Here is a 22,732-nt window from a genome sequence, read left to right on the forward strand (position 1 = left end):
GACCGACCCTCGCGAACTCACTAATATTGTATGCATGGTATAAGTCAAATGACAAGGAGTAAATTTAAAAGAAACAGTCGTGAGAAATTAATTAGATTGTGGAGCGACGTCTGGAGCCGAAACCGCGTTATAGCCCTCTGTATTTCCCATGGGTAAGGGGCCTGATAATTGCACCCAGAGCACAGAGGTGCTAAATCTTCATAAAGCTCCGTCCAGTTGTATATCTACCCCCGTTATTCAGATAAATTGCTTAAACACAGGTTAAAATATTTCAACACGTGTACCTCCAGCTTCACTGCAAGGTGCTCGTTTTATTAGTATGAACAAACATAAAAGCAATTTGGCAGTAACACCGAATCTTTGCGTAGACAACGTATAATTTGGAGGCGCGGCTGGTGAAATATAGCTGCCGCAGGTAGGTAACGCTCTAGCTGTGAAAGCACTGTATGGATCCACTATCTATAATTAGACGCAAGTATGCCTGGTCATAACTCTCTGGCAGACGTGAACCCGCGCCCTCTGGCCTACACGGAGGTGTCCTACTTGAACGAACCGCACTTGAACACTACCTTTGTCTATGTAAATACTTAAGGTAACGGTGGCCGCGAGAAGCGGGTATTGTTATGACGTTGGAAGGGAATTATTTCAAATATAATGTAGAATATTATTACAACAACCAACATAACAAATTAAGACAATAAATCCCGGAACCGCATTATGGGCTGGCAACCGGTAATTCGTATGGCGGATTTCTGTGTGAACGAGTGTATACATACAATCTAGAACATAATAAATCGCGGCTGGGAACACGAACACTCAGTGCCACTTCTGTGTACGTTAAGCTTAACGTGGACGTTAACTTTATAAAAAAAAAATCCATCACCACTATATAGGGGGACATTTGAGCTGAGAAACAGAATGTCGATAGGGATGTGGAGAGGTCTCGAGTAGCTGTTGCGAAACCGAACAATGATAAGTGCATGCAAACCGCATTGCGCGCAGTTCTCGCGTACTCGCTCACAACCTACTTAGCCCCTTCCCTAGCCAAGGAATACCTCAATACCTATGCCATTTACGAGTGCCCTTCGAGTTTCCAGCATATCAGCAAATGTTACGTGTTCAGAAATTTAGAAGCTTACTTCATTTACCTGCCTATACGTATAGTAACATCGATCGAAATTTTTCAGCAGCGTAGTTACAATGAATGTACTTGTTACGGTATCAAGGGATCATTGTTAACTTTGCTCAAATTACTTGATTCAACTGACCGTAAAGTACCGGAAAGCACACCACATGTCCCGTATTTAATGCGGAACCGACCCACTCAAACGTTAAATCGATCATTTCGAGTATTTTGAACATACAACACACAAGTCGTATAATTAATGACTTATAGAGCTTACCTATAGCGGTGTAAGAGCAATAGCATAAGGGATTAATGGTATTCTCATACGGAGAAGTAAATTTACATTATTAGGTTTGGTCCGGAGAGGTTCGGGGTCATGTGAGCAGGTCGTGGAGCAATAGGCCGGTCTTGTAACTCGTGATGGCTCTCACATCGCTATTGATGGCCGGCTTCGATGTACACCGCGAGATTGACGGAGATGTATTGCTTCATTAATCGAAGACAACCTCAGACTTGTCGCTGAGAGTACGAATAATACATCAGAACATCCAGGTAATCATTAAAAGATCCGTAACTAATTGTAATATTTTCACGTCGAAATATCAGAATGAACAATCTGTTAAGTCAAGACTGGTAGCGTTTGCCAATAAGAACCATGAAGAATAAATACTGCCGCACCGTAAATAAAGACTCCATAAACTAATAGACACACATAATATTGACCATCAAATTTCTCACAGTCGAAGTACCATCGATTTTACTGAGAAACGTTACACAAACATACCCAACCTAAAGAGAACACTTAGAAACATCAAACACGGACAGGCAATTTGTTACACGGCAAATAAATCGTGATCTCTCACATGAGTTGAGCGTGTAAACGCTTCGCGGCTCCGCCGTTTAGGAAGACGAGCAAATGACCGCAATCAAATCACAATCAGAGTGAAAGCCTTATAAATGGGCAGCCGGAGATCGGCACTCCCGCGCCACGGGACTGCGCTGTTTACAATGCGTTAGATCTAATTATAGGAAAGAAGTGCGAGCATCACTCACGACTCACGACCGAGATCATTGTTTCCGATATTTCCAGGTACTATCAACATTGAACAATCTCCAAAAGAAAACGCACGGATGATCGGATGTGTCCTAATGTAATGTTTCAAAGCTTGAGTAAAATTTCCAATAAGCAAACCAGGCTATCAAAAATCTAAAGCTAGTTGATTATAGCGTGTAAAACATAACAGACAGTTACTCTGCAGCCGCAGGCTACAGTCGACTCTTCGTGTGATATATTGCTGTTTGTTTCTTGCTTATTAATCATTTACATGTAACACAGCTTGTTCATTACGAAGCAAATATTTGATTTTGTATTTAATCCTATGTTCAGTGTAAGGTTTTGTAATAAACCCCCACCGAATGACGTTGTAACAAATTGTAATTGCAAACCCCTGAAATAATCAAGGTCGACCCAAACACCCAATGGGCTACGACTTTTATTAAGATGAATGTTAGGGTGAGCAAATTGTATTAGTGGCTTTGACTGACCCTAAGCCTCAGAAAGTTGAATGTAGATTACTATGTGCTAGGGTCCGCCAGCGTACATAAGAGATTTCCATTGTTTATGAAAAATATGATTGATATGCTTAAAGAATTCGAAAGAACGGAATAGGTCGGATAAAACTTCAGAATTAATAAGAAATATTTAGAAAATGAATAATCAACAAAATATATATAGACCAAAAGATGAAGTTCAGAAAAAGTGTAATAAGAGAAATCCGAAATTCAATTTAAGAGCAGGTGAGCTTACTCGAAGATAAGGCCAACAGAAAAGCAGTATAATAATGATGTGTGTGAGTATAATAATGATGGAATTGGGGAAATCCGCATCAACACTGGGAAACCATTATTACTCTTGCTTATCTAACCTTTCTCGGTTCACCCTGTTATCTAATCAGAAATTGTAAAAAAGCCGGTATGTACGGCTTTCCTGAATATAACAAACAACTAATCTGCGAAATTAAATTTGTTGACAAGTGGGTACGCCTGCTGCTATATATAGGTACAGAAGTCTCCAAGATAAGAAAGTTACAAAACTGCCGCTTCGCGCTTAATTACAAAATGTCATTTTAATCAACTGTTACTATAAAAGATGTGATCTTTTCTCAGAAAGTCATCACGGGAACCAATTAACTTTGTTATTCTTATCACAACAACGAGACACATCCTATGCAACCGCAAATAAGAGGATAGAGGAACAAAACGACAGGCGAGCAGATGTGGCGATCATTGGCTGTGGGGTCCGAGGGCCGCATAGGAAGTGTGCATACGTAATTGTGGCGAGTGGACACAATGAGGGGAATTGGCCAGTGCGCCGATTGTTGTGCGAGCGACGCCCGCACCCATTGCCATTGATTGACTGAATGAGAGAATTTAACAAACAACGCGGTCAGCCCAACCGTAACTCACTCCTCAACGATGCCATGCCAGAGACTCGTTTAACAGAGATCGCCAAGTAAAACTCTGATAAAAAATCACTGCCCGTGTCTACATGTCATGCACCGTTCGATCATATCAATGTGAATCGATTTTCTGTTGATATCTCCCAATAATTATAAATGCTGAGATTCATATTGTATTAATTTTGAAGGTATGTCATCGTCATACTTAATTAACACCGCTTCATTGCTGTAAAATTACATCATTAGATTATCCTTTAGTGAGATTTTAAAGGCATTTGAATTGTTTTCTTATTGCAGAAACTGCTATTTAAAGCAACAATTAAAATTTTGTTTAGGGTATGTAGCATAGTATAGCATCACGCCTATATTCCCGCAGGGGTAGGAAGAGGTATTTAGTATACACTGCGACTCCTCGCCAGCTATGTTATGTCTGAGAGACGTTAAGCAAAAGATAGACCGAAGTGATCTATCAATCTGTGTGAAAACCGTCTGTTGTCTAGTCCCTGATCCGGATGTGCCAATTCGAAACGGACGACCGCCAGACCCAGACGAACACACCATCCATCGGACTCGATTATCGATTCAGCAGCTCCAGTCAACTACAGTAACTAAGTTACCAATACTGGACTCCACTGCATTCTACTGCTGGCTACTCTGTTCCATTTCGCTTATTATTAATCTGGTAACTTTTTAATCTGCTTAGTACGCTATCGAGTTCGCTGCAACGGAAGTGTTATTTAAACTAGTTTAAGGGTACGAGGACGGTATGGACTGGACATTCTAATTGGTCCCTCATGATTTCGTAGTTTGTCTGTTATGGTGCACGTTACTTTGTATTTGTATCCCACGTAAGTACCAACAGATGCACTTTACAGTTAGAACTCGAAAGTGTACCAGAAAAAAACTATCGGTTTTTCTAATTACCCATAACAATAGTCACAATCAAATGAATAATTCGAATTCGAAGTTATCAAGTGGAAGTGCGGAGTGACTGACCGACGTTGAGAACCGTTCGCCGATATACCACGCCTGGGCAAGAACTGCGACCAAAGCAAAAAGATTTGAAAAAAACTTTTACCTTCGCCGATCAACTTATTTTTCTACAAGCCATGATTTAACTGTTATCTGTCGAAATACACCATAGATTTACAACACCATCATTCAAGGCAAGAAATCGACTAAATCTGTTTAAAATAATCCATTCTACTGCAAGTAAGTGATAATGTTGACATCTTACTAGCTCTGTTGCACTGAACCATACTTCTTGTAGGATTAAATTGCCACTTTGTACTGGGACGCACCTGGTCCGCTCACTTAAACACAGAATGGCACAAATAATGCATTGAGTATTGCAATGGAAACTATGATATCATTAATTAAACAGGTCAGGTTTTATGAGATAAATTCATAACTTAGCCAAGTACAGATAAGTCAAAGCCTCACAGTACCTATATAAATGGGTTGAGCAGGCTGGAGCGTCTACTGCCTTTGTCAAGCGTAAGTGTCTGAAAACAAGTTGGAAGCGTTTGTCGATTGCCGGCTCAAAGAGAAGCGATGGTGTCTAGGCAGGCACGGAATTAATTTGCCAATAGAGTACGCTTCTCGTAGACAAAGGTGCTTTGACGGTCTCCCTCACTCGAGCACCTTGACGCGTGACGCCGCCGCTTGTGGGCTTTGCCCAAATTGTTTCTAGTTTACTTAGCAAGAATGCAAACATTAAGGTATTTGGGTCGCAAATGCAGAGTTAAACAGAAAATGTACTCTTAATGGGACCCAAGACAACTATTTTGTCGTGCCATAATGTCGCAAAGCTTCATTATAATTATAAGGACAACTCAAATTTCACTTTCCTAACCAGGTTCGAATAAATACTGAAATATCGTGAGCTGTAATTTGATAGAATAAATTGTATCTGAGCACAGCTTTGCAATTCCAAAAAGAAGTTTAAAATAAAATGAAATTTACGTTCTACGACCAAGGAATAACAAATCTTGCCTGTTCACCATAATCTATTGAAACAACGATCTACACAATAATGATAATGATTAGATTGGTGGCAGGCGCGGGATGCGGGGTGCTATGTGTCGGTGCGCCCGCGCCTGGGGCCGGCCACCCACCAAGGCTCGCTGTCCACCCAGAATCTTGTAATTAAACAACACTGCTCTCGATTTATTTTGATAATGTACGATAAAGTCTAGTTCGAACACGATTTATAAGTTTCCGATGTTCTACTAAGATTTATTACGATTGCAGTTGCAGGAGTAACGTTATGGGGATTTGGTCGTTTTATAATTTTGAATGAAGTTATCTGTTTATTCTTATCTCGCTCAACCAGCAATAAGATCAATTTTCGAACTTTATTTTTTTGATTAACTTAATTAGAATTTCATACAAACTAAGAAACTGCATTTTATTTTATTATTACGAATTCAGTTCAGTTACGAATCGGTACTTAACACATCAGGCTTACTTAACACATCAGGCTTACTTTGCGAAATCAGGTCAGTGCTGCATATGAAAGCTATCAAGGTACGTGCCGAAGCTAAGAGACATAATTAACTTCAGGAGTTTCCGAACTACTAACTATCGGAACTGTTACTGACAGGCTAATAGACAAAGGTGCACTCGATCAAACTCAAGCGATGCATACAGATGATGTTACTATAAAGTTAGTGAAAGAAGCAACAAGGCGACTCTAATGGCTTAGAGGCGGGGATGTCTAAGGGCGTGCGACAGGTCCCCGATTATCAACGCATTCTGCACGGTAGCCGCAGGCTTCCACGATGGCTAATGGACATTCCACGCGACGCCGCGTGCTGCTGCTGATTTCTGACAGCCGAGGAGGCGCGTGGAAATGGTGACTGATGAACGTTATCAACTATGGAATGCTATTTCTATTAAAATAAAAGACTCGTACTTCCATTACTTCATTTTGCGGTTGACATTTTTTCTAAGGTAATTGCGAAAGAAAATATAATTTAACTTTTTCTCTTCTATGTCTATGGTTGACATAAACATTTCTATTTGACTGTGAACAGGATTAAAAACGAACGCAATGTAGGTATAAAAGCATTAACCCACTATGAAACAGAAGATAAATGACCTATATTTTAGTTTTAGCAAATGTAAAACCCGCAATTCACAAACATGTTTGGGACATCGCAGCTCATTAGTCAGGGAACAGGCTGGGGCAGACAGGGTAAACAATTTGCCGGTCGTGATGGGAGCGGCGGAGGCTGTGGCTCGTGACCTGTCCACGCTAACACGCTCCACTGCGCCATTCGATTCGGCAGGTGCATGCGACGCGTACGCATTCATTGTGCCGTACAATTTGTTTGCCCCAAAAAACGAAATAATGTTAAAGGAAATTTGATATGTACGGTAGAATGAACACGTTTAGAAATTCTACCAATCGAGTACCCAATGTGACGAACTTCATAATGTTTTAGGACAAAATTTAGGAACATTATAAGAACGATCATCTTAATACGCGACCTGCGGTGGGGCTGATGGAGCCTCAAAAGGGTTAGCCGCCCCTATACACCCAAACCACCCATAATTTTGATAAAGTAATCATTTGCTAGGACTATCCATAGAGTAGTCCATCGGAAAATTTATTTTGGGAACGCTTTAAAAGCGTAGGTTGTGTCATTTAAATTACTGTTGTCATTTCAATCAGTTCAATAACTATTTTCTATTTATTTTATTTCTACTTAAAAACATAATTATTTTAAATCTTTTAAACATCTGAACATCTGTTCTCAATTATTGTTATTGAAATTCTCTAATTCTAAGCAGTAAGTAGATACTAAAGAGATATTTTTGAGGTACTTAAACAAAATATACTAAATAATAACCAAGGTGAGACCGACCATGAACTCTAAAGCTTGTTGAAATATAAACAGTTGGGAAACAATACACACTCCCGCGCGTCCCTATTCTTTCCCAGTCATTATCCTATCCCAATTCACCCTCGATAGAGACGTTAGATTATGAGTGGTTTCACCTTTACAAAAAGTAGACACCTCCGCACCAGGTAAAAAATAAAATTATGAATAATGTGATACGTGCCGATTTGTTTCACTTCGTGTCATGTTATTGTTTCCTGGGTTTTTGTGGTAAGCGTTTTATCAGACTTTCATAGTACTGTTTCAACAGAAAATTTAGATTTAATTATGTAAACACAAAAACATTCTCGTAAACAATAAGCCTGTACTTGCAATACTCTTACCTATCATTCAAAGGAATCGAGTTATAAAATATGTATAATACAATTATAGCCGGGTACAAGTATTTAATCAATTCAAATGCTTTGACTCACCTCCATTTCCAGCGTTGGTAATGGTAACCCAGAAGTCGATGGTCTTCTCTGGTCCAAGTTCCTCATAGTCCCACTTCTTTTTAACTTTCACTATACCACTAGGCTCTACGGCAACCCACGGATTTTCGTCCCGTATTTTAAATGTCTCGCGGTCGGTTTCCTTTTCAAGTGTAAATACTGCGCGTCCTTCGGTCTCTCCGTCGGCTTCAGTAAACTCAATACGTTTTGTAGGACGGACTGCACGCGTAACGCGACGCTTCTCGCGGTGAAGCGCTGGAAGTTGCTTTTGGTTTCGAATCACGAAATCGATAAAAACACGAGCCGGCTTGCTCTTACGCGGAGGAGATCCTGTATCGTGTGCTAATACGCGTAACTCAACTTCGTGACTATCTGGCTCTCCAGCTAGGATCATCTCTCCAGTCTGCGGTACTATGACAGCCAAATTACTAGGTGTCATTAACGAATAATATATTCTATCGCCATCAGCGTCGTATGCATTAACTTTGCCTATGTTCGAAAATCTTTGCCAGTGTCCTGTACCATTCGGGCCGTTTTCGTTAGGAGTACCATTTACAGCAAAATAGTAAACTTCTTGTTCAAAAAGGGGTGCATGATCATTTTCGTTTGTTACCTCTATCCGAATTGGTAGACTGGCTTTATTGGCCCCATGTAAATCGGTAGCCTGGAGAACTATATCATAGGAGCTCTTTACTTCGGTGTCCAGCGGTTTCATTGCTATTATTTCCACTTCACCTTCTGTAATCACCGATCTAACCTCGGGTAAACTTTTAGTTTTATCTTTTTCACGTAGAGCAAATATTTTATCGTCATTTCCGTGTATGATCTTATAGGCAATAGGGCCGACATCCAGTACAGCTGTCGCTTTTATCGAAGGAAGATCGATGACGGTTCCCGCAACAGCGTTTTCGGGGATTTCTCCTTGTACTTCCCCATTTACTGGGAAGTGAAGCATTCGTCTTCGATCTACGATTAGAAGACGGACTGAATGCGCCGAACTGCTGTAGGGGGTCTGCTCGAGGATAGCTAGGTTCACAGGATGGTCTCTTAATGGTGCGAGGTCCGCTGTCGTCATGAGTAGCCCGTCGTCTAGGAGAGTGAAGTAAGGGGAGTACTCGGGGTCGAGGAGCGTGTAACGCGAGTGGTTGCCTACGAAGTGTTGCACGGCGTGGCCCGGGCGCACGTCGTGGGGCAGCAGCGTAAGCGCGCGCGTCTGCAGCGCCAAGCCCAGGGCGCACAGCAGCGCTCCGCTCACCAGCACAGCGCGCGCCATCGTTATGTCTGAGGGGTCTCCGCTTAGCCCAACATTTCACACCTACGACAGAAACGTTCAAACTTGCAAATATGCATCTAAGTACCTACCAACTAAGTAAAATGTCAAAGGTTAAAACTGAAAGAAATCGTAGACGAAACGGGTGTGCCTATCTATACCTAACTGTCCTAGCGTCTTCGTCTCTACCTGCCGCTGACAGAAAATCGAAATAGGTAGGTATGAGATGGATTAATCAATCCTGTTGTGTTTTAGGTACCTACCTATGTGTTAACAATATTTTTCATTACAAACCAGTAAAACAAGTGTGTGTCCAGAAGCGTCTCATAATGGGCAAAGTAAGCGAAAGGATCCTGTAAGTAAATAGGTAGTAGCCATGCCAGTAATGGAGGAATCATGTGTGCAAGGCGCACGTCGGCACGACGGCGGCGGAGGCGGGCGGCGGCTTCGACTTTCGACGGAGGGCGGCACGGTCGGCGCACACATGCGGAGCTTTATTTAGGCGGCGACGCCGGCGTCTAGCTACCCGCCGCCGCCGATCAATACCCCCTTGCGCCGCCGCGCGACGATCCGCGCGCCAATCTCGACTCTGTTGCATACGCTCCCGTTCACGACCACCATCAAATATTCACACACTCATTTTACTGAATAAAAGCTTGCAATTAATTCTACAAAACTCTTCACAAATCCACATCGTATTCACGTGTGAAACCCTGAAAACTAACGGCCGTATTCTGTATGCGTGCGACCGGCTTTCATGATTTGAAAATCGGAGATTCAACACTACACGAATTATGTTTATTCACTTTAAAAATACACTTTAGAGTATTTATAAGCCGTTGTTATTTATTTATTGATCACCTGTTATAATTAAAATAAAGTAAACATGTGGACGAATGTAAACAAAATTGCAACTGACGAAATTTTAGGAGTAAGGCAGGTAGAGACGACTATTACGCTAAGGCAAATTGCGTGAACATCATAATTATTATCGGCACATTTATAAAATACGTACTTTATGAGAACGAAACGCTTTCGGGACGAAATCGGAACGTTTGACAGCTGCGTGCACACCGCAACGCTATACAACCGAACGCGAGAACGTCGACGAACGACTGGCTCTGCTCGGTCGCCGTCGCCGCGGCGCGCGCGCGTATCGAGCGCGCCGCCGCCCCCACCACCCCCGCGGGCCACCCCAGCCCCGGCGAGTTTTCAACCCCTCGCTTGGTGCACTAGTTCCCCTCGTCTCTTTTCTTCCGTATTCTGCAATACTACAAACAAACCCCTCTACTACACAAGCTTACGTTTTAGTAGTAGGTATGCAATCTTTTGCAGCTTTATAGCTCTATTCATTTTTACGTTGTGCGAGAATGGAAGTTTTCTTGTCGATAACTAAAGAAAAAGAACAAATCAACCTACTAAATACCTAGGTATAACCTACCTACCTATAAATCTTTTGAATGACATAGTATGTGTTATCTAGTGTAAAAATAAATACCTATAAAAACTGTAAAACGATACAGAACGAAGAAAGATTTCATTAGTAATATGTAGGTAGAGTACCTATCCATATTACATTCAGCTGCAATAGAAATAGGTATTTTTAGGTAATATTTCAGTATCATGTTTAGATAGTTGTATGAATTTTTAGGTAGGTAGGTAGGTACTATCTACTAGGGATATTTTAAAAATCAGGTTCAAACAAATAAAATTCAGTAATTGTAAGGGTGAAAGCTATGTGGAAATAAAACAATTCATTTAATAGAAACAAGTGTAATAAAATGATTATTTATTTAGACTAGTATAAAAATAGCCTAAGCTACAGCAATGAGCAAATTGCGACTTTTATAAAGTTATATAGTATAAATAGAGTAATAATCTTCATAATCTTATTAATTCCTAGAATATATCATTAACAACAATCTTTTAAATTTCAATAGGTACCTACTTTGCACTATGTGCATATATGGTAACATATGTTACCATACAACTATAAACTAGATATGATGCGTAAATGGTTTGGGTGCAACTGTATCACTGGAATTCTTATATCTAATCTCTTTGATAGTCAACTGTTTCCCCTGATGGATCCTTTGTAAATGACTCCTCATGTCATATGATCGGGAAAATGAGCGATGACAGACAGGGCACTGGGTCTTTCCAGCATGAGAGTCTTTGTGAAGAGTCAGGGACGTCGGATGTTTGAAACCTTTGGGGCATAGTTGACAGCGAAATTTGGCCAGTTCAGATTCTGAAATGAAATTAGGGACATACTTTAGAATTATGTCAAACCTAAACTTTAGAATGTAAAAATTTACACTTCAGAATTATGTTAAGATTAGATAATCTAATTAGTTTAAATAATTTAAATAAGTATTACATACCTCTGTTAGGACCATTATTTATTAAAGTAATTTCTAATAAGAAAAAAAGATAGGTACAGTGAGAGTGAATGGCAAGATAACCTGTAGGCAATGTGACACACTTACCCGAGCTATTTTTCTCTGATAAATCTTCAGCTGATGTGGACTGCATATCCACTTGCATTTCTTCACTACTTGTTGGCATTTTGTTTTTATTATTTATGATCTCGTCTACTTTTGTCATCTCAGATTGAGGTTCAGTACCATTCTCATGGTCAGGTACACTGAAACTGCTTGCTTGTGGAATGTACTCTTCCCTTACAGGCTGTATCGTGGCAAGGTTAATAGGTTCATCAGACACAGGCACAGGTGCGGACACAATATCTTCAGGAACTCTACTTGACTTTGAGCTTAAGTCTAAAGATATATTATCACTCAATCTCATCTGATTTTTAGATGATTCATCCTCCACATTATCAGTCAAACCTTTAACTTCTAAAAGCTCAGCAGTGATAAGAAAAGACTCCAGCTGCTCTTGAAATATATTCACTTCACCATGATACATGAAATTGATTATCGCATTCAGGTCTTCAAACTTAAAGTTTCTAAATATGATCACAGGGTGCTGGCAAGGGTTCTCCTTAAATATCTGCTTAAAGTAACTGCTACAAGCTGATAACAACATTTTGTGGGCCTTTATTTTGCCACCATCACAACATAATGTGACATCAACCAGGTCGTTCTCAAAACGCAACACGTTAAATGCTTCCGTGACATGATTAACGTAATTATTCCAGCGTAGTGAAAACTGTGGTGCATTATTCATTATATTGGTTGTTCAAATGTGGAAATAAACTCAAAAATTAAAACTGGGAAATCAACAAAATCACGAAACCCTTCACATACAGAACAGACTATAAACAGTTTTTTTTTTATTAATGGTTGAACTAGTTTGGAAACAAGCTTTTTTAAGTAAAGTATTGCTAGCCTAAAATAATAGTACGTACATGAAACGTTCGGACGTCGAAAACAGAAGTATAGAAGGAACATTATTTATATTTGATGGCCACTGACAGTCCTCATAACACACGTGTAGTGGAGGTCTGCGTTGCACCAATTTTTTTGTAATCGGAATTTTTCCCAATTATATGCAACCACAACCAATATTTAGACTTCCTCTGCAATCCAAAACTTGAATTATAAAAAAAAAAATACGTCAGACATGGCTGTATGGGCATAGTTCCCTTTGCCTTACCCTTCGGGGAAAACCAAACCAAAAAAAAAAAAAAAAAAAATTGACATTTGTGACATAACGTACGTCAAGCTAATTTATTCAGGACAGGCTTTTTGGCGGGAGGCGGGAACGGGACAGTTGCTTTCTTCATTGAATAATCTAAATAATTAATACGAAGTGGTGTTTTGTGGTTAATGATCGCATTAAGTTAGTCGGAAGACATTCGCGAGTGTTATTATATTGGAGTATTCAATAAACAAAGTGTATCTGCCTATTTTCGCTTCGTGTCAGCTAATTTATTCACTTTTATCCTTTGCTTTTATCACTTTTATTCATTTTAATTTCGTAATTCTATCCATGATCGATGAATAATAGATGAATAGAAGAAAAAGCTATATTAAGTAATAAGTATATTACTGTAATGCTGATAGACCTGACAAGCACCTAAGTTATTTTCTTTCAAAATGGTATGAATTTTTATCATATTTTTATTCTTTCTTCTCTGTAGTAATTATAATTATTTTAGTATTAATTTTATGCGGTTTCAGCACGGAAGGATTAAGGTGCGAACTTCTGAAGAAGAAAAATTAAGGAAAGAACGAGAGCGTCAAGAGAAACTAAAAATTTTCAAACATGCTATGCAAAAGATACAACATAAGGTATACATTTATAACTTTATTATTATGAATATTAAAATCCCATGTGAATGTGAAATGCGTGTATGAATCAATTGATAAATGTGGAGGACGCAAGAGAAGTGTGTCAGGATCGCAGCATTATGTATGTATGTACTAAACATTCAATATTCCATCATTGAACATGTCCCTCAACTCTTATCAACGTGTTCTAGGTGTGGTTACTTTTGTCCGTTGCTTCCTGCCTTCTCTGATATAGTATTTAAATTATTTATCTACTGTAGAAATGGCTAAACAAAGTAATGCTTTCATTCATAGATAAAGATCTTATCTCTATTTAATAAGTATTGGAAGTAACTGTAGTTTAGATTTTGATATCTAGAAAATGATGAAATATTAAAAATATATATTTTTTTACATTTTCAGAGGAAAGAAGGGGAACTTGATCAAGACTTGCTGGACTTGACCGGGAAGGTGTTAACTTCTAATCCTGATATATATACTTTGTGGAACATAAGGAGAGAAATATTGAGTATTTTTAGGTAAGTTCTTAGCTTTTCATTGTAACTATCATATTTCACCATATTCCATGAGTATTAGAACAAGTAAAAATAATAGTGGAGTTATGGCAGATAATGATGATTTACTATTTATTACCCTATCCATGCTCTAATCTTTTTAACCTCACAATAGTTAAACAACGGGTTTTCAATTTGAAAAGACATCTGGGCGTCACTGCCTGAAAGTTTTAGAAGTGACTTTTTGTAATTTCCAGGAAAAATGATGAGATGACAGAAAAAATGCCTCAAACCTGTGATGCTGAGCTTCAGCTGACAGAATATTGTTTGAAGATCAACCCTAAATCATACTGTGCATGGCACCAGAGAGAGTGGGTACTGACCACACGTCCTGACCCTGATTGGAATAAGGAACTTGAGGTTTGCAACAAATATCTCAAACTTGATGAAAGGAATTGTGAGTATGAGTATCATTGTGTTTACTTAACATAGCAGGGAAAGTTTATGATTTATTGATTCGTACTCTTCAGTTTATGTTTATCTTTTGAAACATATTTTTTTTTTACAGATTATATAAAATAATGGTAAAATTTGCTTTTCAGTTCACACATGGGATTATCGGCGTTTCGTAGTGCGCCAATGCAAGCCACCATTGAAGAATGAATTCGACTTTACTACAGAGAAATTACATGATAACTTTTCAAATTACTCTGCGTGGCATTACAGAAGTAAAATGTTGTTGGAATTGTACCCTGATGTAGAAGGTACAGCTTATGATTTAATTTTTATACAATTAACTTTACGTACTTGTATTTTTTTGCAACTGCTTAACCCAAGCTTGACAAAACACCTATATGCGATGATGGCCGGCGCTTATTAAATTAAAATGACACTTGAATGTACTTTGCAGAGTCTATGATTATAAATAATGTGCAGCTTTTTTAGTAGTTCTGCAATAAATACCAAATTGTCCTTGTAATTTACAATTGTAAGTTTTATAAAACAGGCACCTAGTATTTACTTTGATATTGTTTTCGCACTTTAAAATGGTTGGACGGACATCTATCACTTTGTAAATGCGAATGTCATCAATTGTATGTACTAAACCATGTTGCATGCCTCGGTCAGGAGTCTCCACTCCTGAATTTAAGATAGACTCAATTCACCAGGCCTCCACCTGGTGACCTGTAACACAGGCTCACTGCCTAGCTCGGGCACCAGTCTGCCACAACTGAACATTTAGTTAATAGTTTTATATTTGCCATTGTCATCTACTTGTATTGTCACATTTCATATTTCCTTATGTTGAGTTTTGGTGCGAAATAAAGATTCTTATTATTATTATTTACAATTGTAAGTTTTATAAAACAGGCACCTAGTAACCTGCAAAATGCCATCATATAGTTTATCACATACATCTATTCTCTCATCTGGATTTTGATATGGTGTATTTACAAGTTGTCTTATGTTGGTTGTGCTGATTTCTTTATGGATTATCAGCATGAATTGTCTATCTTAAATTCAAACAGCTCTAGGCAATGGTGTATTCTGCTGCTTTAGTTTTTGATTTTATTTTCTATGAATAGTATTGGCTTGAATAAATTTATATTACAGGAGGCAGACCTATAGAAGCCAGTCACCACAAACATGAGTTGAAAATGGTTGAGAGTGCAGCATTCACGGATCCCGACGATACTAGCGCGTGGTTTTATCAGCGATGGTTGTTAGGTATATTTTATATAATTAAAATCTAATATACAAGTTCACTTGAGCAGTTGAAGGATCAGGAATACTTACTTTGTATTGTTGACAGAACAGCATTCACTAGAGCTGTAAAGCTGCACTGGATTTTTCTATGATAACTACATGCTGGCAAAGGCCTACTCTAAAACTATCCATTAGTTTATGTCTAGCAATATAAATACAAGCATTAATTTGTCTTCATAAATTCTTATTTCAGGCGCGGTGAAGAAAACTATCAGCCCTGTTGTGTGTACAGTAACACCCACAAAAACAACCGCTGCTTTCTCTGATCATGTTTCTGTAGACTTTGTTAAATCAAGAGTTGTATTTTATATTGATGGTAAAGCTGTAAATGGTGATTGGAGTTCCTGTACTGGCAACCAGTTTGATGTTCTGTGGATTTTTAAACACGGAGAAACAGTTACTGGGGGTATGGATGTGAAGGTAGGTACCTTCATGTAAATATATATTATTTACAAGGGGGATGAAAAGGCCACATTCAGACAATTTACTTAAAAGTAACTGCACAACAAATGTCATATAGTAATATTTCTTTCTTTTTTCATATTGATGGCATGTTCTATATTAAATAACAGTTTAACAGCCCTGTAATTAGCCTTAACTCTATTTTGCCGTTTAATAAATAATGTATAATTACTATTTCAGGTGGAATTTGAAACAGACACTGGAGATAAGAATGTAATATGTTGCAAACAATATAGAGTATGTAGATACATAGGAAAAACTCAGCCAGATTTCCAAAGGAAATACCATGAAGCTGTGATTGAGGAGCTGAATAAACAACTCGATTCGTGTCGCCAGTTGCTTGCTTTGGAACCAGACAATAGATGTGAGTGTTCACTAATGAGTTATAAGAAAAACTCTGCTACATAAGATATGGTGTGATTCTATAGGTCTAAAACTTGCTACCTATTTTAGAGATGACGAACTATCTCCCTTCATTAATATGACCCGTGTGAAACTTAGTATGATAATTTTATATTGTACTATACATTGGCCCCGATTCCTGCAGAATCTTAATTTTATTTTAAGTTATACCGGTCATTCTCTTATCCTCCGAAAAAGATAGGGACGGATGATTGACAACTGTTAATTTTTAAACGAAGCCATCTCGCTGATAAGCAGCCCGTTCGACGTGTGCTGTTAACTTAATTTTGTCGGGTTATTGGCCTGTATAAAATTTTGGGATTTTTAAAAAAAAATTGCCTAAAATTAACGTGAGTTTCATAAATTTTATACCTGTCGATTTCCTGTCCCTTTATGGCGGATTAAAAATGACAGGTAGGTATAACTTAAAATAAAATTAGGCGGTATGTACTGGAATCAGCACCATTAAGCCAATTTTCGTGATGCTCCCTATGCAGTGTTGCAATTTTACCTACCTAAACTTTGATTTACATTTTAGTTAGGCCGAGCCTAGCTTTTCCCATACTTTAGTTAGAGTTAGAGTATTTTCCTTTAAAAATAATTGATTTCAGGGACACTCCTCACGCTGACAGTGTTTCTACATTGTATTGACGCCAAGCTTCATCACACGGAAGTTATAGAAAATTTACACAAGTTGAAAACTATGGATAAGCTCAGAGCGGGATATTACGATGATCTAATATCCAAATGGAGTATAGAACACCAACTGTCTACCTCAAATATATCTGACATTGAATTTGAGATTAAGTTTAACGAAAAACTTACATGTTTACCACATCTACAATATTTTAGTCACTGTGAAAATGTTAATTTGTGCAACCAAAAATTAACTTCTAAAGTGTTGCCTTCATTGGTTGTTCTTCAGCATTGTAAAGTAAGTTTGCTTGTTTGAAAATTATGACATGCATTCTCTTTACCAAAAATGTGTAGTTAATAATTTTTTTTTTCTTTTTCAGAAATTAAATTTAGGGACCAACCTGCTAACTACACTGAAAGGATTACCACTTTTGCATTTAGAAGAACTGAGTGTGCATAACAACAAATATTTAACTGAAGAGGAATTAGAATCAAACTTTTTTTCTGGTATTATTTAATAGCTGGGTTGTTTAACTGGTAACCGGCCAAACTACTGAGCCTTTTTTGAATTTTTTAGTAATATATATTTTTTTTTTAATGAAATTTAACATTGTTGATTAATATTTAATTTAACCTTTGCATTAGCCGCATTACCGCGTTGAATGGCAATGGCCAGCCTTTGGACCAGGAACGAGCCGGAGCGGGAGTCACCTGTTTTCTCCCTGAGCCTGAGACCCAATTCTGACACAAAGATTTTGGTGTCCGCCCCCCAGCTACCAAAGGTCTCCACGGCAACGGGCACGAAGTTATATGCAGGCAATAGAGCTGCATACTTCTGCCTCTTCTTCTCAGCGGCATCCTCAGCCGCTGCCGCCGGTGAGTGGATGGTTCGACCAAGGTGGCTGGCGGCAACAGTGCTGACACAAGTAGCGTCCCAAACCAGGCACTTGCCATTTTTCCAAGGCACCAAAGTCAAACCATCCGGTCTCCTCCCGTCAGACCTACACAGGCCCGGGGGCTCAAGCACGCAGGGTACGCTCGCTGACACTAAGGCCCTCCGGATAATATCGTTGAGTGCATGGTGTCGCGAGAACCTCCCCGCGCAACGTCGACAACTCAGTGCGTGATGGCCATCAGCTTCCACCATGGAACCGCAGGTGCATATGTGGGGTTCACACACCTTGCAACCCAGGCGAAAAGCCACCGCCACACGCAAAGAGTCGTCGTCTAATAAGGTGCCCAAGTGAGGGGAGGGTAACGCGTGCAACCATGCCCCAGATTCAGGTTGGGAAACCGCCCGGAGTCTGGCCAAAGATGCCCCATCGGCACGAGACATAAGTTGACCCTGGATCCGCTTCGCCCCGACATCATCCCACGCACGCTGAAGATCGGACTCAACAGGGATTGACTCTCCCGCGTTGAGGGCCCCCCATGCTGACAAGGCATCGGACACATAGGGCAAACTTTCCCCGCCGCCATTAGATTGGAGGATAGTAGCGACAAGGTCTGCAACCCCATGCGCCGACGCCAAGAAAGCCGGCAAGCCCACATCACGAGATAATCGCACCCCTAAACCCCCATACCGGATCGGGAGAGTCGCCTGCAATATAAATTGGAATGGAAAGAACTTCAGTGTAGAGTCTGCGCCTCGAAAGAAGTTCTGCGGCTGCGGTAAGTGGCGCAGTAGGTACCTGCAATGACGAACTTTCTAGGCTACGTTCCCCAAAAATAATATAGATGGCGTTGTACACGATTTAACGTGATAATTATCTATTTTCTCATTGTTAGGGTTATCATTCAAAAATAAAATGGCAGAGGCATAATATGTAAAAACAATGTTGCTTGATATTTGGATCAGATAATTATGTGCCTCATTATATAGTTTCTTCACTTTATTTTGATTGATCTGAATAAAAATGGGTGCAAGAAGTGTTTTGCCTGGGTATAATAAAACTTGCTTTATGTCTATTATCCATGAAATTAGAAGGTTAATCGCAGGAAAATCTCTACCGCGCCAACTATATTATTTTTGGGGAAGTCCCTCATTAGTGACATTAAAATCCGCGGGACTCGTTTCATGGCACATTCTCTAGCTAGTAATAATCATGGTAATAATATTTTCATTTTATCAACTGCGAGGCAATGGAACGCAGCCATACAACCTAATCTGCAGTTTCGAGCTCTTTCATAAGAATATAATAATTATTGCATTACAACATAGGCCACTAGTGGGGAGTTTAATTATTTAAGGAAAAATGCAAGTTTTACTATATTTTTAATTGATTATTGTATAAACTACTTACTATGTATTTTGTACATACAGTAAGTGAACCAAGTTAATAGCTAAATGTAATAAAAAACTGTAACAATGCATTATAGTTCACTCATATAATATTATGTATAAAAAGTGTGCCTCATTTTTATATTAACACTTACAGCATTGCATACCACTTGCTTGTTTTACTTCTACTATAAATGTAGTTAAAGAAAATATACAATTCTAGGTAACTAATAGTATTTTCAAGTTCACATTAATTAAAAATATATAACAGTTTATTTTATTGCTGAGTGTTTTACTTATTTGTACTGTGCATCCGCCCCTCCGTAAAAGTGTATCAGTTACTGAACTTTATTACACTAAAAACTACATTAACAACTGACTGCAAGTAAGGATCTCCTTCCCAAAACAATTTTCCACACGCTTGACACAATATTCCTGGTTTTTGAGATTCTGTCAATTTACGAACATCACTTATCTCGATAGCCACACCTCTATTGGTAACACAACTTGTATTGTTGCTGTACACAGCTTGGACAGGCTGTAAGTAATCCTCATCACAATCTGAATCACTAAGAAAATTTTTGAAATCGCCATCATCATCATCACTGTCTCTTTGGTACCTGGTGTTAATATTCTTACTACTAGACTCATAATTTACACAGATGTTACAAATTTCATTTGGTGATAGTCTCACCATATCTTGGCTATTACAATTTATACATCTGCTTAGGAAATCACTTTCTTTAATCTTTACATTAAAGTTGCTAAGAACCTTTTGAAGCTGTTCCTTAATACTACCTTTTCCTACATCTAATATAGACTTTTGCGGAAAATTTGAAGTTGGTGTACACTTCAATTTAGTTAATAGGATCAGACGATCCTCGGATATAGCTAAGTTTATTACATCATACCACAACATGGTGGTAGACATCACAGTTGTGTCCAAGCCACAATATCTCAAGTAGCACATTATATTGGATAGTGTTGGATCAACTAGAAATTTCATATCCTTCACAGACTTGTTGCAATCTACAGCCTGAATCTTATCAACTACTTTTTTCTTTGTACACTTCTTTTTCCCTTCTAACATAACATCATTACAAATTTCTTCAAAGTTAATATTCTGTTGTTGACTCAATGTTTGCAAATAGTAATATATTTCTACAAGCACATGAGCATCAAGGGCAGCATACATTATTTGTGTGTCCCTAAGTGGTCTTAACTCCCAATTTGAACACTGTTCTGATTTCTCAAGAGGTAATCCAAAACATGACTGCACAAGGGAGCTGAGACTGCAACCTACATTATCACTGTTGCCAGATAAGGTCAGTCCACAGTCTATGAGATTCTTCCATAAAAGGCTCAAGTCTAGTAATCCTTCCCCTTTTACTTTAATATTACCTAGTCCAGTTACTGTAGCTTTCATTTCTTTTAGGTCTTGTTCGAGTCCAAATCCTATTTTAATGATTTCAGCATTCTCTAAAAAGGACTTGTGGAATGTGTACCAAAAACTTGAATACTGTTGCTTATTTAAAATTAATGCATCAATTAGGAAGACTTGGTTAAGTGTAGCAATTTGTACTAGTGCAACTTGAGATTGTGTAGCTCCAAATGATGGTTTCCATTCACAATCAATGCTTACTACATTACATTTCACTATATCAGAATTCATAAGGTCATAAAATTTCTCAGGAGTGTCAATCATAATTATATGATCAGCTGGTATAGAAAGCTTATAACATGATTGTGTAGCATTTTTTAGTGGTGCATCCCAATCTTCATCTTCATCATTTGTCTCTTGTAATGATAAATCTCTCAAAGCAAGGGGTAAGTCATTTTCAGGTAATTTTAAGTATTGAGCCCATTTCAGGGCTTCTTTTTTGTCATAGTCAACTAACATGTCAATAAATTCCTGAGCAGATCCAGCACTCTGTTTCAAGGAGTCTTTCACTAAGTCATCCCAGACTGAGGAACTGACATTGTGTTCCTGATACTTTTGATGTATCAAATACCTCAATCCTCCAGTTGTTCGATTCTTGCTGAGATTCTTGCATGACTCAATGGGAACATTAAACTTATTACACAACCGCGCTACTAACTTTCCAAGTGGCTTATAGTGTAGCTTGTCATACTTAACATGACCAATTTTATTTTCTTCTATGTAGCTTTGTACATAGTCACGAATACTAACAGTTTTATCTAGAAGCTTGTCCAGAAACTGTAGTAGGGGTTGGACTTGGTTGGGGCACTCTGCCAAATATTCATCAATCATGTTAGTTTTGTCTTGCAAAATTAAAGGGAAAAGAAGATCTTGCACTGGTATATCTTCAAACAATTCCATGGCTATAACTATATGAGAAGCTTGCCTGCAGTTATCATCCCTAATCATGTCTTTCACTATAGGCAAGATGGTTTCCTTGATAGTAGCAACTTGGTAGGTTTTCACCATCAAGCTAAGGAAATGTTGGTTACGTTGTTGAATAGCGATACGAAATGCAGGTAGTTTTAAAGATTCATCGGGTACAACTCCATTTACATGTGACCATTTTTGTAATGTTTCTATAATAAAATACGGCAATGTTTTGGGTTTACAGTCTTTAAAGTCTTCGGATTTTATGGTAAACACGAGTGCTACCCTATGTGGGTCTGGTAATGAATGAAAAAACATTTCTATGTGGCTTTCTATAGTTGCACTTTTCTTCCATGTTTTCCATGTTATTTTAAGCTGCTGGAACCATAATTTGGCGTTGTCGTCAAGATCCACATTTAAACCAGTAGCCCGCAAGGAGTCTTCGACAGAAGGAACAATTTTGATAGATTGATTCTTGCTTACAAGCTGATTCAGATCCATTTTTGTTTTATTCATATTCGACACAATACTACAGGCTTCAAATTGGCGAGACATATTTAATATGATTTAAAGTAGGCAATAATTTACATTGCAATATGCCTATTTATTTAACAAAACGATTTAATAAACATACAACAAAATAATAATTCAAGCAAACACTTTCTTCGAATTGATTTGTCAATCATGTCAGTTTTGACATATTGTTGACGCAGTTGACGTTTCACTATGCATGAGTTACCGTTTACAATACAACACATCCCTAACGACAGAACGAACATGGAACGAACACAAAGGAAAGCCGGTGTTATTGCAGTGTTATTTTAACGTGAACGCGCACCTAGACGCGCCGCAAGAGTTGCGTGCCCACGCCGTGTAATCTGCGTGGATCG

General features: G+C 38.6%; 4 protein-coding genes across 9 annotated transcripts in view; 1 reads left to right on the forward strand and 3 right to left on the reverse strand.

Moving 5' to 3' along the window:
- Positions 1-10,301, reverse strand: part of LOC126367591 (neural-cadherin) — a 302,187-nt gene extending 291,886 nt beyond the window's left edge. For all 6 annotated transcript variants that reach the window (XM_050011191.1, XM_050011210.1, XM_050011199.1 and 3 more), the window contains exons 1-2: positions 10,210-10,301; positions 7,907-9,239 (exon numbers count right to left, since the gene is read on the reverse strand). In XM_050011191.1, the coding sequence (XP_049867148.1) occupies positions 7,907-9,197 (1,291 nt within the window). In that variant the 5' untranslated portion in view covers positions 9,198-9,239; positions 10,210-10,301. The remainder of the gene's footprint in view (positions 1-7,906; positions 9,240-10,209) is intronic.
- A 650-nt stretch (positions 10,302-10,951) lies between these two features.
- LOC126367752 (zinc finger and BTB domain-containing protein 14-like) lies at positions 10,952-12,483 on the reverse strand. Its single transcript, XM_050011473.1, has 2 exons — positions 11,684-12,483; positions 10,952-11,445 (listed from the first exon to the last, which is right to left on the reverse strand). Exons 1-2 carry the CDS (start codon positions 12,381-12,383, stop codon positions 11,192-11,194), a joined length of 954 nt encoding a protein of 317 aa, XP_049867430.1. The 5' UTR covers positions 12,384-12,483; the 3' UTR covers positions 10,952-11,191.
- Positions 12,484-13,086: 603 nt separating this feature from the next.
- On the forward strand, positions 13,087-17,780 carry LOC126367690 (geranylgeranyl transferase type-2 subunit alpha). Its single transcript, XM_050011341.1, has 10 exons — positions 13,087-13,258; positions 13,340-13,450; positions 13,853-13,968; positions 14,202-14,401; positions 14,547-14,708; positions 15,559-15,672; positions 15,905-16,131; positions 16,354-16,537; positions 17,187-17,509; positions 17,592-17,780. The coding sequence occupies exons 1-10, from the start codon at positions 13,256-13,258 to the stop codon at positions 17,727-17,729; spliced, it is 1,578 nt and encodes a 525-aa protein (XP_049867298.1). The 5' UTR covers positions 13,087-13,255; the 3' UTR covers positions 17,730-17,780.
- Positions 17,781-19,473: 1,693 nt separating this feature from the next.
- On the reverse strand, positions 19,474-22,644 carry LOC126367682 (exonuclease mut-7 homolog). Its single transcript, XM_050011328.1, has one exon. The coding sequence runs from the start codon at positions 22,395-22,397 to the stop codon at positions 19,827-19,829; it is 2,571 nt and encodes an 856-aa protein (XP_049867285.1). The 5' UTR covers positions 22,398-22,644; the 3' UTR covers positions 19,474-19,826.
- Positions 22,645-22,732: the final 88 nt, after the last annotated feature.

This window comes from Pectinophora gossypiella, chromosome 1 (genome assembly GCF_024362695.1).
Source record: "Pectinophora gossypiella chromosome 1, ilPecGoss1.1, whole genome shotgun sequence".
In the NCBI taxonomy this organism is placed as follows: Eukaryota; Metazoa; Arthropoda; class Insecta; order Lepidoptera; family Gelechiidae; genus Pectinophora; species Pectinophora gossypiella.

Excerpts from the sequence above, each read along its gene's own strand:
- LOC126367752 (XM_050011473.1), bottom strand. The coding sequence starts at position 12,383 with ATGAATAATGCACCACAGTTTTCACTACGCTGGAATAATTACGTTAAT. Across the intron at positions 11,446-11,683 it reads ATCAGAGAAAAATAGCTCGG|AATCTGAACTGGCCAAATTT; the intron begins GTAAGTGTGTCA and ends ATTTCATTTCAG.
- LOC126367690 (XM_050011341.1), top strand. Across the intron at positions 13,451-13,852 it reads TGCAAAAGATACAACATAAG|AGGAAAGAAGGGGAACTTGA; the intron begins GTATACATTTAT and ends TTACATTTTCAG. Across the intron at positions 17,510-17,591 it reads TTGTTCTTCAGCATTGTAAA|AAATTAAATTTAGGGACCAA; the intron begins GTAAGTTTGCTT and ends TTTCTTTTTCAG.
- LOC126367682 (XM_050011328.1), bottom strand. The coding sequence starts at position 22,397 with ATGTCTCGCCAATTTGAAGCCTGTAGTATTGTGTCGAATATGAATAAA.